The sequence below is a fragment of the Drosophila gunungcola genome (genome assembly GCF_025200985.1).
Source record: "Drosophila gunungcola strain Sukarami chromosome X unlocalized genomic scaffold, Dgunungcola_SK_2 000023F, whole genome shotgun sequence".
In the NCBI taxonomy this organism is placed as follows: Eukaryota; Metazoa; Arthropoda; class Insecta; order Diptera; family Drosophilidae; genus Drosophila; species Drosophila gunungcola.
This window is the reverse complement of record NW_026453185.1, coordinates 419,779-434,530: the sequence shown is the minus strand read 5'-3', so window position 1 is coordinate 434,530 and position 14,752 is coordinate 419,779. Positions and strand designations below refer to the sequence as shown.

Sequence of the window (14,752 nt, the reverse complement as noted above, 5' to 3'; positions counted from 1 at the left end):
GTGTATGACATTCCACATTTTGAGCATTATATCCCAGGGTTTTGACACAAAAACCAAGTTTTTAATGTGTTTTTTGCGATTTTTGACGATATTTCAAACTAAATTATTTCTGAAGAGTCTTTATGTTGTAACTTTGCCCAAATAAGACCCAAAGTCAAAAGAGTTGCCATTTTAAACATCTGGCAACCTATACCATCCGTCCCTGATCGATTGAAGACGATTGATTTTGTTTTGACACAAAAACAGAATTTAGAAAAACGTTTTTAGAAGAATTTATTTTTGTCCAAATTTCTTACTTTTTTGTAAGGGGGTACATCATCATTTTTTGCAGGAATTTGAAAATCTCAAAAAATTTTAACTATGAATGCCATTCAATTGGAAATTTTATTACGAATTCAACGGTGTATGACATTCCACATTTTGAGCATTATTTCCCAGGGTTTTGACACAAAAACCAAGTTTTTAATGTGTTTTTTGCGATTTTTGACGATTTTTCAAACTAAATTATTTCTGAAGAGTCTTTATGTTGTAACTTTGCCAAAATAAGACCCAAAGTCAAAAGAGTTGCCATTTTGAACAGCTGACAACCAATACCATCCATCCCTATTCGATTGAAAACAATTAATTTTGTTTTGACACAGAAACATAATTTAGAAAAACGTTTTTTGAAAAATGTATTTTTCTCCAAATTTCTGACTTTTTTGTAAGGGGGTACATCATCATTTTTTGCAGAAATTTGAAAATCTGAAAAAATTTTAACTGTGAATGCCATTCGATTGGAAATTTTATTACGAATTCAACGGTGTATGACATTCCACATTTTGAGCATTATTTCCCAGGGTTTTGACACAAAAACCAAGTTTTTAATGTGTTTTTTGCGATTTTTGACGATTTTTCAAACTAAATTATTTCTGAAGAGTCTTTATGTTGTAACTTTGCCAAAACAAGACCCAAAGTCAAAAGAGTTGCCATTTTGAACAGCTGACAACCAATACCATCCATCCCTACTCGATTGAAAACAATTAATTTTGTTTTGACACAGAATTTAGAAAAACGTTTTTTGAAAAATGTATTTTTCTCCAAATTTCTGACTTTTTTGTAAGGGGGTACATCATCATTTTTTGCAGAAATTTGAAAATCTGAAAAAATTTTAACTGTGAATGCCATTCGATTGGAAATTTTATTACGAATTCAACGGTGTATGACATTCCACATTTTGAGCATTATTTCCCAGGGTTTTTCAAACTAAATTATTTCTGAAGAGTCTTTTTGTTGTAACTTTGCCAAAATAAGACCCAAAGTCAAAAGAGTTGCCATTTTGAACATCTGGCAACCTATACCATCCGTCCCTGATCGATTTAAAACAATTCATTTTGTTTTGACACAGAAATAGAATTTAGAAAAACGTTTTTTGAGAAATTAATTTTTCTCCAAATTTCTGACTTTTTTGCAGAAATTTGAAAATCTGAAAAATTTTAACTGTGAATGTCATTCAATTGGAAATTTTATTACGAATTCAACGGTGTATGACATTCTATGATCTGACCATTATTTCCGTGGCTTTTGATACATCGACTGATTTATACGGTATTTTTGGTTTACATTATGATTAAATGTTTTACATTGAATTTTTGTTGTGATGTTTTGGCAAAAGCGTTTTAAATATTGATCCGGAAGTTTAGCTTTCCTTTTGCTTATTATTTTATGCACAGCAAAACCTTTAGTTGCATTTGTGCATTTTACATAACCCGACATGACACTGCACATAGCAGGGCAAAAAAGCGAAAGTTGATAATGCATTTATAATATTGTCACTTTACTTCTTTTCCAGAGCATCTGTTACATTTGGAACCAAACACCTTGATTCTCTGGGGATACTAAAACATTCAATATTTATTTATTATTTATATTAACATTAATGTGTTCCAAATGATTTTCAAATAGTAAGAGCTTTATAGTATAGCTTTAGACTAATCTAGCAAGAAGTCCTACCTTATTTTCTTCCTGAGCTTAAAGCTCTGACATATTTAGGAAAGTCCTGTTTCTATAAAAAGCTATCGACTTGTTTTAAACCAGAAATAGCGGTGGTCAAAAACCGTTGCAAGCTCCACTTTGAATAGTGACCCACTTATTTGAGCTGGGGCATTAGTTTTGCGTAAGGGCCACAAAGTCACAGAGAAAGACTTGCGGGCGTGCCAAATTGATATTATCAGTAATGAATAATAATGCCCAATAAGCGAGTCAGCTGATAATGACGATGTCGGCGGATGCGACGGCCCATTACATAAACGAAAGCACATTGCACCGCAGCGCCAGCTCCAGCTCCAGCTCCAGCTTATTAGTGTTAATTGTTGGCGACGACACTTTTATTTTCAATTCCAATTCCATTTCCATTTTGCTTTATTTTCACCGCTTCAAAGGCGAGTTGAATCGTCGACGTCGAACTTGGCAAGTGTCTGGTCTGTCCCCCTTAACGCTTAACGAGATTGCAGTCTCTGAGTCTGGGCCAGACATTATGCAATATTAGGGCCCGAAGGCGATTGGGACCGGTACCCAAAATAGCCACCGAAATACGCCGCGATCCAAATGACATGATGCTCAAAGGGTCCGAAAATATATTATATCTCTGCTAACATAGAGCCAAACAAATCGTTCAACAAACAAAACTATTAAATATAAATTAAGTCACAAGAGGTGAAAGCGTAGATCTAGATCTGCGGGTCCTACGAACTTAACCATTGGTTAGATGCAGCTTTTAAACAAAAGATACATTACACACAGATGTATTACATTTATTAAAAAATATAATCATTTCCCTGAAGTATTTTTAAAGAAATAACCAATTTCTTTTACATTACAGATTGACATGCTAGCAATATATTTATGATCATTGGTTTATATTAAACACTTATTAACATAATAATACCTAAAATCTTAAGTTCAATTTTTCTTAGCTATAAAAGATACAAATAAAAATCTTTTTACCCTAGTCCACAAAGTGCCTAAAACTCAGTAAACTGGAAAACAAATACCACTTTTTGTTCACTTTTGCCCACAGAGTGTATAAAGTTCAGCCAAATTCCTGATTAGATTTCATCCCGGCATAAAATATAAAAAAACAAATAATCAAATACATAAACACGTTCAAAAATTGGGCAAAGTATCGTTAATTAAAAAAGCATATTGGTAGTAAGGTTTTGCCTTTGTTTAGTCAATTTTCAATTAATAATTTTGTGGGTGCCCACAGTATTGATTCATAAACTTATATATGCCTATGAGAAGGACAAATTGGGGAAAGGATGATGTGAAGCAGGGAATAAACGGGTGACAAGTCCCCTACTGGCAGTCACAGATGCGACAATTGGATCGATAAATCAGCCTTGTTTATGGCAAACAGCGACGGCCATAACCATAACTTCCGACGGTGGTAAATGGTTCCCAGTTCGAAAATCGCTGAGAGATTGTCCATGAGGCCATGACCTGCCCCAAGTGCTTTGCGTAACAACAACAACAACAACAACAACAACGAATGCGGTAGGGAGTGTAGAGATTTGTTGTTTTTGGCTTTCCCAGCCAGTCACGATCGTCGCAATTTTCTTGTCACTGTCACCCGAAAAAAAAAACGTTCGGCACACGCAACAAAGCAAAGCAAAGCGGCAGCAGCAGCAACAGCAATAGCAATAGCAACAGCAACTGCTGCAGACACAGCAGCAACATCGACTTAAAAGACAAATAAACAAAGCAGCGGCTACAGTAAAAATTCCAACAACACGAACAGCAGCACTAACAGTAACAGAAACAGAAACAGTAACAACAATGGCAAAAACAATGTTGCAGCAGCAGCAACAACAGCAATTGACGATTTGCCGCTGCTGATAAGAAATAAATTGTCTACAAGTTTAAGGGGAATATGGAATACTCTTAATCGGATTTTATATTTTTCTATAGATTGTATATCTCAGGCAGAAAGCACAATTATGTCAAATACAATAAGTACGATAAATACGATATCAGCATCAAATAAATGACATTGAATTAAAATACTATTATTTATACTTTGAATGGCAGCTACGCTATTATTAAATTTTAAAATATGTATATTGCGCTGACATATAACATTGACATAGTATTGACATTGGCTGGTTATCTCAGAACATCTAAAAATAAATAAAAAACAATATCTTTAATCGAAATGCCAAGTCTATTTTATTATTTCTGGTACCCTATTTTGAGGGTAGTGTACAAATGGTTTACTCGCAAAAACAGCAAACAGCCGCAACGAGCGACAATTTAACGAGGTTGCTGCTGCCGTTGGATGTTGCTGTTGTTGCTGTTTAATGTTGCTGTTGCTGCCGTGGCTCCCAGCAGCAACATTTTGGCCTCAACCGCATTCGCAGTCGCCCGTCGCTGTCGCTGCCGCTGCCAACTTCTTCGGCCGGCGGTTTCCATTTCATTTTTAAGCTAACGCTCGTCGCGTTCAGCGTTTTAATATTTAATTGTCGTCGATCGCGAGCGGTTGTCATTGCTCCAGAGCCACTGAATAAGTGGTATTGCCATTCGAATTGCCACGGCTATACCGTTACCGTCTATCTTTTAAGAAGAAGTGATCCGGATTTTTCCCAAGTTAATCACAAAATTTCTTGAGTCGCGATCCGCACATTTTTTGTTCAGTGGTCTTCTGCATTTTTTTTCTGTGTGTTTTGTGGAAACTATCCATTTGTGGAAATGATTCCCTGGATCGGTTTGAGCTTAGCCCTCGTGCTGATCGTCTGCCCCGCGGATATATCTTCGCGCAGCTACAGCAACGGCCTGATCTTCTACGAACTGAAATCGCACCAGCCGTATTTACCACCCACGGTCAGTGTGTCCCGGGGTCGCAATTTGGCCAGTGTCAAGTACTCGGAGAAGGGCTCCATCTGGTCCACCTTTGGCCAGCCCTGCGAGTGCAGCGGACCGACCTGCGGATGCTGCGCCGGTCTCAAGGTCGATCAGTACCGATTCGACCAGAAAGGTGAGCAAAATATATATTCTTTTCGCAATATATTGCAAGATAAGCAATTCATGAAACTTTGGGAAATTTTAAGGCATATTTATGCCTCTTTAGCAGTTTAAAGTTTTCTTTTTAAATAGCAAAAGGAATGAGGGGTTCACTGCTACTTTTATGACAGTTTTCTAAAATTAGTAAGCCAAATTATTATGTATATTATTTTAATTTAATTTATACTTTTAAATTATTTATTACGAGAGAACTGCAATTTTAAAACGTGTTTTGCCTATCTATATATGGTTTTTTGGACTTGAAAAAATAATATTTAAAATGATTTAAATAAGCAATAAGAATTGAAGGCGAAGCTATGAGGTTTCTTTATAAGTAATAATTCTTCGAATAAATATTGATAATAAAATAAATAAATAATAAATAAATAAATGTTAAAACACTCTATAAATCTGTGGACTTATATTTATATTTAGCTGTCAAATCGATTTAAGGGACTATTAGCAAAATTTATTTAAAATAATATTTCTAATTTTATGGGTTGTAAAATTTCAGTAATAGAAATATTTATACTTAGGAATCCTTGTAGATTTTAAAGATTTACCGAGACTTAAATTAAATACAACGATATCTTATGCAATTTGCAATATTATTATAAAATAATTATACATGAAAGGTATAAATAAATAAGATATTGCTGTATTTATTTTATATCTTGGTTAAAGTACGCATAGTTTAGTTTCAGATTAGATTTTATTAATGTTTTTCGGGTGATTATTAGTTATTTCGAGCAAATAGGATGTTTGAAAATGTTTTAAAGGTTTTAGTTTCAGTATGCTGTTTAGCCTTAATATCTTAATATCCAGTAATAAGTAGTGGTTTAGTAGGCCCCTGGGTAATCGCCCACTAGCCATGTGGTTATGCAGTGATTAGGATCGCAGCGATCACTTAGCCCGGTCCAAATCGTGGCTCCTGGCCTGCGGGTGGTGGCAATGGCTCTCAGTTTGGAGTCAGTTTGGATTCCAGGCCGATTTCCTTGGCCAAGAAACCGAAATCTTGGCGGTGAGTTGGCGGCGCATGCCGGAGACTACAATGCGATCGGTGGTTTCCATTTCCATTACCATTTCGCTCCGCTTCGCTTCGTGACATGCCAGCATTCGCCAATCAAAATGCCACAAATTGTTGGCGCTTGCAGCGGTGGTGGTGGTGATGGTGGTGATGGTGGTGATGGTGGTGATGGTGGTGGTGGTTACCCCCTCATCCGCCTGGGATCCGTAGACAGTTTGCCACCCGCCACTTTCATTCATTGAACGAAACGATTCCATTCCATTTCATTGTTGTACGTACGTCTGTCTGCAGTTTTTGATTCAGCGTTTTCTTTCCATTTTGCCTCTTTATTGCAGTGTGCGCCAACGTGAGCTTTGTGCCGCAGCTGGAGGAGGCCCAACTGGAGGTCTATCTGAACGGCCGACCCTCCTCGAAGTACGGGATCTCGGTGCGCAATCCGGCGCCCTTCTGCATCCCCGTCATGATGGGCGTGCCGATGGCCATGTGCGTCCAGATGACCGATGTCACCCTGGCGGGGAACAACCTGAACATGTGCATGGACTTTGTGGTGCGACTGGCCACCACGGATCTCTTCGAGATGCACTTCCAGTGCATGAAGATGGGCCTGGATGGGCTGCAGTATGTGGACAAGAACGGGCAGCCCGTGCTGCCGGCTGGCCAAAGTGACGATCCGGAGGAGTACGCGGAGTACGCCGAGCTGGAGGATCAGCCGGAGGAGTATCCCGCGCAGGAGGAAGTCAAGGGGGAGGACTATCAGCCTGAGAAGATTGGATCTTCTACTAGCGAGCAGGTCAAAGAGGAGGAGAACCAACCCTTGGGCTATCCACCTCTAAGTCAACCGTTGGAGAATCAAGCACAGCAGACACAGCCTCAGAAGAATCAGCCACTGATCGATCAACTGAATGAGGATCAATCAAAGCTGGAAGATCAAGTAAATGAAGACAAGAGCCAGGAGTATCAACCAATGGGCTACCACCCTCAGAAGAATCAAACCCTGAGCGAGCCACTCAAACATGATCAGTTGGAAAAGCAGGAGGATCAACAGGGCTATCAACCACTAGGTCTGGTGGATCATCTAAAAGAAGATCAGAAACAACCTCTGGAGAATCGACCTCCTGCAGGTGCACATAACGAGGATACTTTGGAAGAGGAGCAACCAACGGGCTATCAACCCCTGACACAGCCAGAAGATCATCTTGTGGAGAATCAAGAGAAAGAGGAGAGTCAAGATCATCAAGAGGACGAAGAAACCGGAGAGGTGGAGCCCCTGCCAATCGAAAGTGAAATGTTAATGGCCAGCGATCAGGCAGATGAAACACCGCTCGAAGAAGAGACCGAAGAAGTGCCAGCAGAAGACGCGAAAGAGACGGCAATGGGGGCGGAGAAAGAGAAAGACTCTGGGCAAGAGCAAGAGCAAGAGACACCTGACAATGACAATGGTTATGGCTATGGCGAGAGTGGCCCGAGGCCAAGTCAGGTAATTGAAACAATTACCAATTCAATAAAAGCCACTGAGGCGCCCACAACAACAACAACTACAACGAAAATACCGACAACAACTAAAATACCAACAACAACAACAGCAACAGCAACAACATCAACAGCCGCGACATTTAACAAGCCAAACATTGTTGTTATTGATGACACAAACAATGGGGAGAAGACAGTAGAAGAAGGGTACGAGAAGACAGCGGAAGAGGCGGAGAAAGAGGAGGAGACAGACGAGGAAGAGGAGGCAGAAGACGAGGAGGGAGAAACGGAAGAAGAGGCGACAACACTGGCTGTTGAAATCGAAAACGATAGCGATAATGAGATAAACGTGGACGATGATGATGATGATGAGGTGGAGAAAAAAAACCAGGTGAAGGAACCCCCGAACAAAAAGGAAGAGCAGGCAAATGAGGGGATTAAAGAGGGAGAAAAGAAAGAGGAGAAAGAGGTGAAGATAGGTCATAGAGAAAAGGTCAAGCCAGAGTCCATCGATGACACTGCAGCTGAAGAAAAGGAAGGGGAAGAGGCAGCGGAAGATGATAATGAAGAAGGAGATGGAGACGAAGAGGCGGAGGAGGATGAAGATGAGGAGGAGGAGGAGGAGGAAGAGGACGATGCCGAGGAGGAAGACGAAGACGAAGAAGAGGCTGCAGAAGAATCCGCAGCAGCAGCAAAACCAGAAGAAAGTGCTGTGAAAATCGAAGAAAATGGATATGGCATTGCAAATGCATACGCAAATGCAAATGTAAATGAAAATGAAAATGAAAAGGCGACGCCGGCAGCGAAGTCGTTGTCCCGACGTCGACGTCTGCGCACCCGCCGCCTGTCCAGCCCCCTGACACGCCCATTGAGGAAAATCCATTAACCCCCCCTCAACTTAATTAAATGTAATTCGTAATTGTTAATGAATTGTTAATGATAAACGTTGAAGCCTGTTAATTAATACGTATTTATTGTATTTATTGAAACCAACTCAAAGCCAAACTCAAGCGAAATAAATCATAATTGTAATTTAACGACTGCAAATTTCAAGTTAATATCAGGGGTTTGGAGAAGAGCAATGGAAAATTCAACTTCAAAATTTAACCATAGGTTGGTCAACATCAAAAGGCTGATTTCAGTTATTTTAAACTGAGCATTTTCTATTTGAAATACCCTGAAGCCAAATGTTTTGTTGTAAGCTTTCGAAAAAGTTTTATGTAGTTAATTTTTGTTTTATAAGCAACAATTATATTGCAGCCAGTTATCAACGCCATTTAATATGATTAAAAAATGCCTAAAAAAAAAATTAAAAGCCAGTTTAGAAAAAATGTTACATGAAAATATGCACTTTAATTTGTTTGTAGGCATCTTAAAATATTAGAAATGCCCTTAAGCGAAAAAAACCTAATAATAATTTTAAAAACTTAAACCATCTTGAAAACCAAAGAAAAGCTCATCAAGGCAATTTATTAAAAGAGGTGAATATGCATTTTAAATAAAACAATAATAAAATAATATTGAGTTGTACTGAAAGTCCCAATATTATTTCCCATCATTTTGGCTTTGCTCCATTTGTTAAAGTTCCCGTTGGGTGAATGATTTTGGTTAGTTTCTTGCCAAATTTCGGGTTGGCCCAAATTAGTGAGTACTTCGAAATTAGCCGTAGGAGAGCAGAGAATGTCCTGGACGAGTGGGCTGGCCAATGGGGGCGTGCTGGCCCCCCTGCTGCCGCAGCTCCGCCCCTGGCAGCGGGTCGATTGGCGCTCCTGCATGCAGTCGCAGATCTACGGGGATTGGGGCATCTTCTACAACCGCCGCCAGCTGAAACGCTCGGCGCTGGACAGTTTCGGGCGGGCGATGACCGTCTGCAAGGAGGCGGCGCCGCCCCCCGCTCCACCCAGCTGCCCAATGGCCCGCAATACCGGCCCCGCCCACCTTCGCAGCTGTTTCGATGCGGAGGCGGGCGTGTGCCGCGGGGACTACAAGTCCCTGTTTCTGCGGAGTCGCTGCCAGCGGTCGATGGCCCGTCCGGAGCTGGCCCTCCTCGATGTCCGGCGAGCTCAGCGCGCCCTGGAGCTGTTCCGCCGCCCCAATGAGGCCTGCGCCCTGGTCGCCACCGGGATCATTGCCGAGAAGTGCGACGCCCTGGTCGATGCCAACGAATTCGAAAGCGGCCTCACCACGCTCCACCTGGAAGGGCGTCCCTTCGGTGGACAGTTCGCCGACAGCCGCTTTCGCCAGATCAAACAGAAGGTGATTGCCCACTCATCCCTCTAATCAAATTATTATATCCCAAATTGCTTCAGAAGCACTCTTTTAATTTAAAATTACCTACAAAAACTCCTCCGAACTAAAGAAATCTAGAAAAGTAATTTACAAAACAGGTAGAAAATATTTGGGAGACCTATCCATCTAAGCATAATCTTATAGCCAAAAAGATTTTATTTTCTGAACTCAATTTTATTTTGGTTAAAAGCAAAAAAAAAAAAACTTAAAAAAAACTTAAACTTGGCAATAATGATACATGGGAATATTGATTTTGGCAAATTTGTATGTTCTATGTGGCTCTTACAACTTTAAAATATTTTTATTTTTGTGTTGAAGGCATTTTACGTCCTTGAGCCAATTAAATACTTCTTAAATTAAAAGTTTTTACAGATTTTAAAGTCTTTTGTTTTCGTGTGTCTTAATAACCTAGTTATTAATAATAATCAGGTCTTATCTGCCATCAGGAAAAGGCAGAGTAATGTTATATAAGTTTATTCCCCACACTGACTGTAGATCCTTGGCGTTTTCGATGACACCTTGGGCGAATCGCTGCGGCCTTTTATGCAGCAGCATTGCGAAGTCCTTGGGGAGGTCGCCCGCCGGCAAAAGGAGCTTGCCGCCCAGGTGCCACGCCCCCTCTGGAAGGAGATGCGCGAACGGGGGCAGTGCGACGTTCAGAGCGTCCTCGTCAAGGCGCCGGTACAGTTAACCCCATTGGAAAAAGCACGTCGGCGGCTGAGCGAACGCCTGTACAACTACAACTACATGGGCCGCAGCGCCGTTGACGTTGCGCTATTACGTCATCTGCGCAGCGACCGCAACTTTCTCGATCCGCTGAGGCTGATGACCACAGCCCCCCTGCGCCAACTCAGCGAGGAGCAGTACACAATTGTCCGGCGGTTTATGGTACGTCTTACTAGATTTTTAAAGTACTATACTTTAATTCATTTATCTACAAAAAAAAATCAAAATTTTTAAGGCAAGTTTTACCATTCAATCTTTTTATTGTTGATTTTTCAAACTTCGTATTGCCCATGTATTAAGTACTTTAAAAAAAAAATTAGAAAATTTAAATAGTTAAAATACATACTTTCTTTATTAGTTAGAAATTTAAATGAAAACCCTAACATGTTGAAATCAAATGAGTATTTTCAATCATTAGTAATAATGACAATGAAATTCTTTGAATTAATTTGGTGTTTTCAATAATTCGAAATTAAAATATCATTTGGGATTAATATATTTTCCAATTTTCGAAAACCAATTAGAAATGATGCATGCCCGGAATCCGCTGTACAACCGGTTGTACACGATGCAGCGGCACGGGCGGATCGGGGAGCAGGAGCGGCGGCAGCGTCGGCGGGAGATGCACCTGTTCCACGCCCAATACCAGACGCGACGCGACTGCCTGAGGATGCTGCACGAGTTGCACAGGCGCCGCAGGGAGGGCCGCGATCCGGAGGGGCTGTCCGACTACGTGGAGCGGACAATGTCCGCACATTTCGAGCTGAAGACGCAGCGAACGCTGCCCTGGAAGTGGGAGTTCCTCAACGATGTCTACAATACGCTGGCACTGGCCTACTGCGACCGCTGCACCGTGCCCGACAATGTGGACTTCCTGGAGGCCCAGAATCGACACATTTTATATCAATTTCGATCGGAGAAGGTGCGCGACATGACCGTCAGCTTGGGGGGGTCCAATATCTATCTGGAGATCGGTCGGGAGAAGGAACGGCACAGCCGCATCAAGTGAGTGAGCTAATTCCCCGCAATAAATGGGAACTTTAGTATATCAAACCAAAAGTAAAATTAGTGGCAAAAGAAAAAACAATTTATTTATTATTTAAGTTTAATCGGTCTTAAAATTGTTTTTTTTTTTGCAGCCAGAAGCTGGAGCATCTGGGGAATCGGCTGCGTCACTCCCGCTATCCGATCGAGCGATCCTATTTGTTATTCGAGATTGCGCGCTGCCACTTCAAGGGGTCGCGCTTCGACAAGTGCCTGATGGTGGTCCAAAAGGCCTTTAACGGTGGGTTAAGCTTAACCCATTGACACAGTTCTCCAGACCCGCTAACCTGTTTAAACACCCAGAGGCGCGCAGCTGCAATAGTTTGATCTGGCGGTTCAACAGCGTGTTCCTCGGATGCCAAGTACATGCCGTACTGAATCGATTTGAGAAGCTAAAGGAATCCCTGGCCAAGGCCAGGCAATTGGCCAGCGATCTAAAGTCGCCGAAACTGGTGGCCTTTATTGCCATCTGCATCAATGTTAACAACTACGAACTGGAAATACGGCGATTGCGGCAGTCGGATATGTCGATGCGGAAATCCCGCAAACGCAGTCCCATAAGCACAGCAACTCCAATGAGCTCCCAGGCATCCAGTAGTAGTGTATTGTTATAAAGAAAATGTAACCAGAACAACCTATTCCAGTTTTGCAATGGAATATTAAGTTGACAACTGCTGGCTCAGTTGTATGTAACTAGCAAACTATTAAAATGTAATAGGTTTTTACTATAGGATTTAAATTTTGACTTGTTAATATACAATTATATCTAACACGGTTTTTGATTTTTACTTTGGAAATCTATACACATTTTGATGAAATTTGTTGGCTTTTAGATCTCACTTAAATCCAAATAATGCACAAAACTAAAATTTGAAATTTGTGGTCCGAACTAAAAATGGGTTAAATGCGAATTCTCCCACGCTAGCACTTCGACACAAAGTGTTGAATTTTCACAGCATTTAGCGTTGGCCCAAAATGTTGCAATAGCTAAATTAGTAAGCGAAGCGCGGGAAAAAATGTTTACAACAAATGCCCCGAAAGAAAGAAATACAAAGAAATGGTGGGCCATTAGGGCCGTGAAAAACAATAACCCCCAAATTCGGGGCGATATTATATAACAATAAATGCCAAGAGCCACCGGAATTATTTAATTATGCTTTTTTGTCTACCCTTTACGGCGGCGATTATACGACAATTATTGCAATATTTATTTATGATTTTTAATTGCTTTTATTTTTCACATCAGTCGCAAATGTCTTTTGTTGTTGGTATGCTCTCCGTTGTTTTTGTTTTTTATTCGGCTAAAACTTTGCATAAGCCGCGCAGCAGGGGCGGGGTTTTCGAGGGGGCTTCGACTATTACTCTTCATTTGTATGCCAGCGGGAGTGTGGGTGTCCGCTTTTTATTTCGCTTTTTTTGCGGAAAGAAAGTTACCCGACAAAAAAAGTGAGATGGACAGGGGGCAGCCGCCAATTAAATGTTTTGCTTTTGCCGCTTTATTGTTTTTGGCAATAGCGCAACAAGCCATGCCATGCGGAGTGTCGCCGAAATGCGACCGAAAACAATAAATAAATACAAAACAAGCAAAGTCGAGCAAAAAGCAAGCTACCAGCTGCATTTCAATTGAACTGTCAGCGCCTACAAAACTTTGGGGGCGATGGGAGAAATTGCAACCGATTTGGGTAATCTTAAACTATTTAACAGTCCGAAGGCCATAGGAAAATATATGGAACCAATTTTGAATTCTATACAACAGCATTGAAATACACGCCTGAAGATAGATTACCAAATTACCAACAATAAATTCGTTAAATCAAAATTTTAAGTTAAATACAAAAACATAATGCTATTTACTTTTTGACGACAACAGTTTAATAAGCTATTTAAAATGTTGGCGAAAATGTATATATTTAATACAACTCTTTATGAATATTATGCCAACAAAATATGTTTAAAAATACGCTGACCTACTTTTACGAAAGTTTAAGCAGAACTCGACCCAGTCATCAAGACACAGTGAATGTCAAGCTGTTTGTAATGCAAAAGTAAAAAAAAATTATGTAATTCATATTAAGTCAATTTTAACAAATGCTTGTGTTTAAGCAATTGTTTTTTGTTTACAAACGCAAATGTGTCGAACTTATTTGTGTGAGTATGGGAATAATTACGATCTAAAAAATAATAAAGCATTCTGTAAAATCAGTTTGTTATTTGTTATTTTGTTATTTTCTTGTTATTTATCTGACAAGATTTGTACAGTGTAATAAAAAGTGATATTTAATATATATATATATATATATATATATTGTTATTATTAAAGCTCACAGTGTTTTATATACAATTAAAATGTTTTTTTTGGTGGCTACCAGTGAACCAGTGCTGCTCAAACCACAGTGCACTCAGCAGTTTGAGCCGCACTTGTTGCTGTGTGACCTGCGCTGCCACCTCGAGCCAATTAGCCAGCACTCATACGCCCTGTTGCATGCATAAACAGCACTCCAAATCAACGCCGAGGGGCAAAGAAGGAGCAAATGGACGGAAAAAGAGCAACTGAAATAGCAACTTCCTGCCGCTTAAGCTTACACGTTTACAAAGAAGTCTAAGCTTACTGACACTTAACATTTAAATATAAATATAGGTTTCGTTTTTAATTGCTGTTTATGGGTAGAATCTTATTAAATAAAATGGTAAGCTTCGAACAATTTTTATTTTTTAAGCATGGCAATTTGAGTATTAAAAAACGGATTTTTCATTGTTCATGCTTAATTTGTATACCATTTTTTAAGATTATAATAGGTGTCATAGTATTTTAAACTAAATTATCATTTTTAGTTCTCTTCTCAGTGCATGAAAATGAAAAACTTATATGCACAGGTGTGGCTGGCTTGTTCAGGTGCCAATTGAGTTCACCTGGCGTTGAACGTTGACTTCGTGTCCACTGATAACGAACGCTGGGAAAAGTGTCCAAGTGGGGGGCTCTTTGGAGGGGCAAAGGACAAAGACGGACCACAAGGAAACGGTCAACGTGCCGCCAAGTGTCACCGAATACGGACGGACACTAGGGTAATTAGCCGGACTTTGCGTGGACAGAGCCGAGTTCAGGTGTCAACGTGGCCCAGAGGCAGGCCTCAAGTTTACGCCTCATAACAGAGGTGGCCC

General features: G+C 40.3%; 3 protein-coding genes across 3 annotated transcripts in view; 2 read left to right on the top strand and 1 right to left on the bottom strand.

Annotated features, from left to right (window-relative positions):
- The window catches only part of LOC128260464 (cytosolic endo-beta-N-acetylglucosaminidase), a 51,230-nt gene that overhangs the window by 12,392 nt on the left and 24,086 nt on the right, over positions 1-14,752 (bottom strand). The window lies entirely within an intron of this gene.
- On the top strand, positions 4,485-8,683 carry LOC128260463 (DNA ligase 1). Its single transcript, XM_052993498.1, has 2 exons — positions 4,485-5,011; positions 6,400-8,683. Exons 1-2 carry the CDS (start codon positions 4,726-4,728, stop codon positions 8,418-8,420), a joined length of 2,307 nt encoding a protein of 768 aa, XP_052849458.1. The 5' UTR covers positions 4,485-4,725; the 3' UTR covers positions 8,421-8,683.
- Positions 9,079-12,363, top strand: LOC128260479 (uncharacterized). Its single transcript, XM_052993526.1, has 5 exons — positions 9,079-9,790; positions 10,319-10,715; positions 11,074-11,554; positions 11,689-11,834; positions 11,897-12,363. Exons 1-5 carry the CDS (start codon positions 9,215-9,217, stop codon positions 12,205-12,207), a joined length of 1,911 nt encoding a protein of 636 aa, XP_052849486.1. The 5' UTR covers positions 9,079-9,214; the 3' UTR covers positions 12,208-12,363.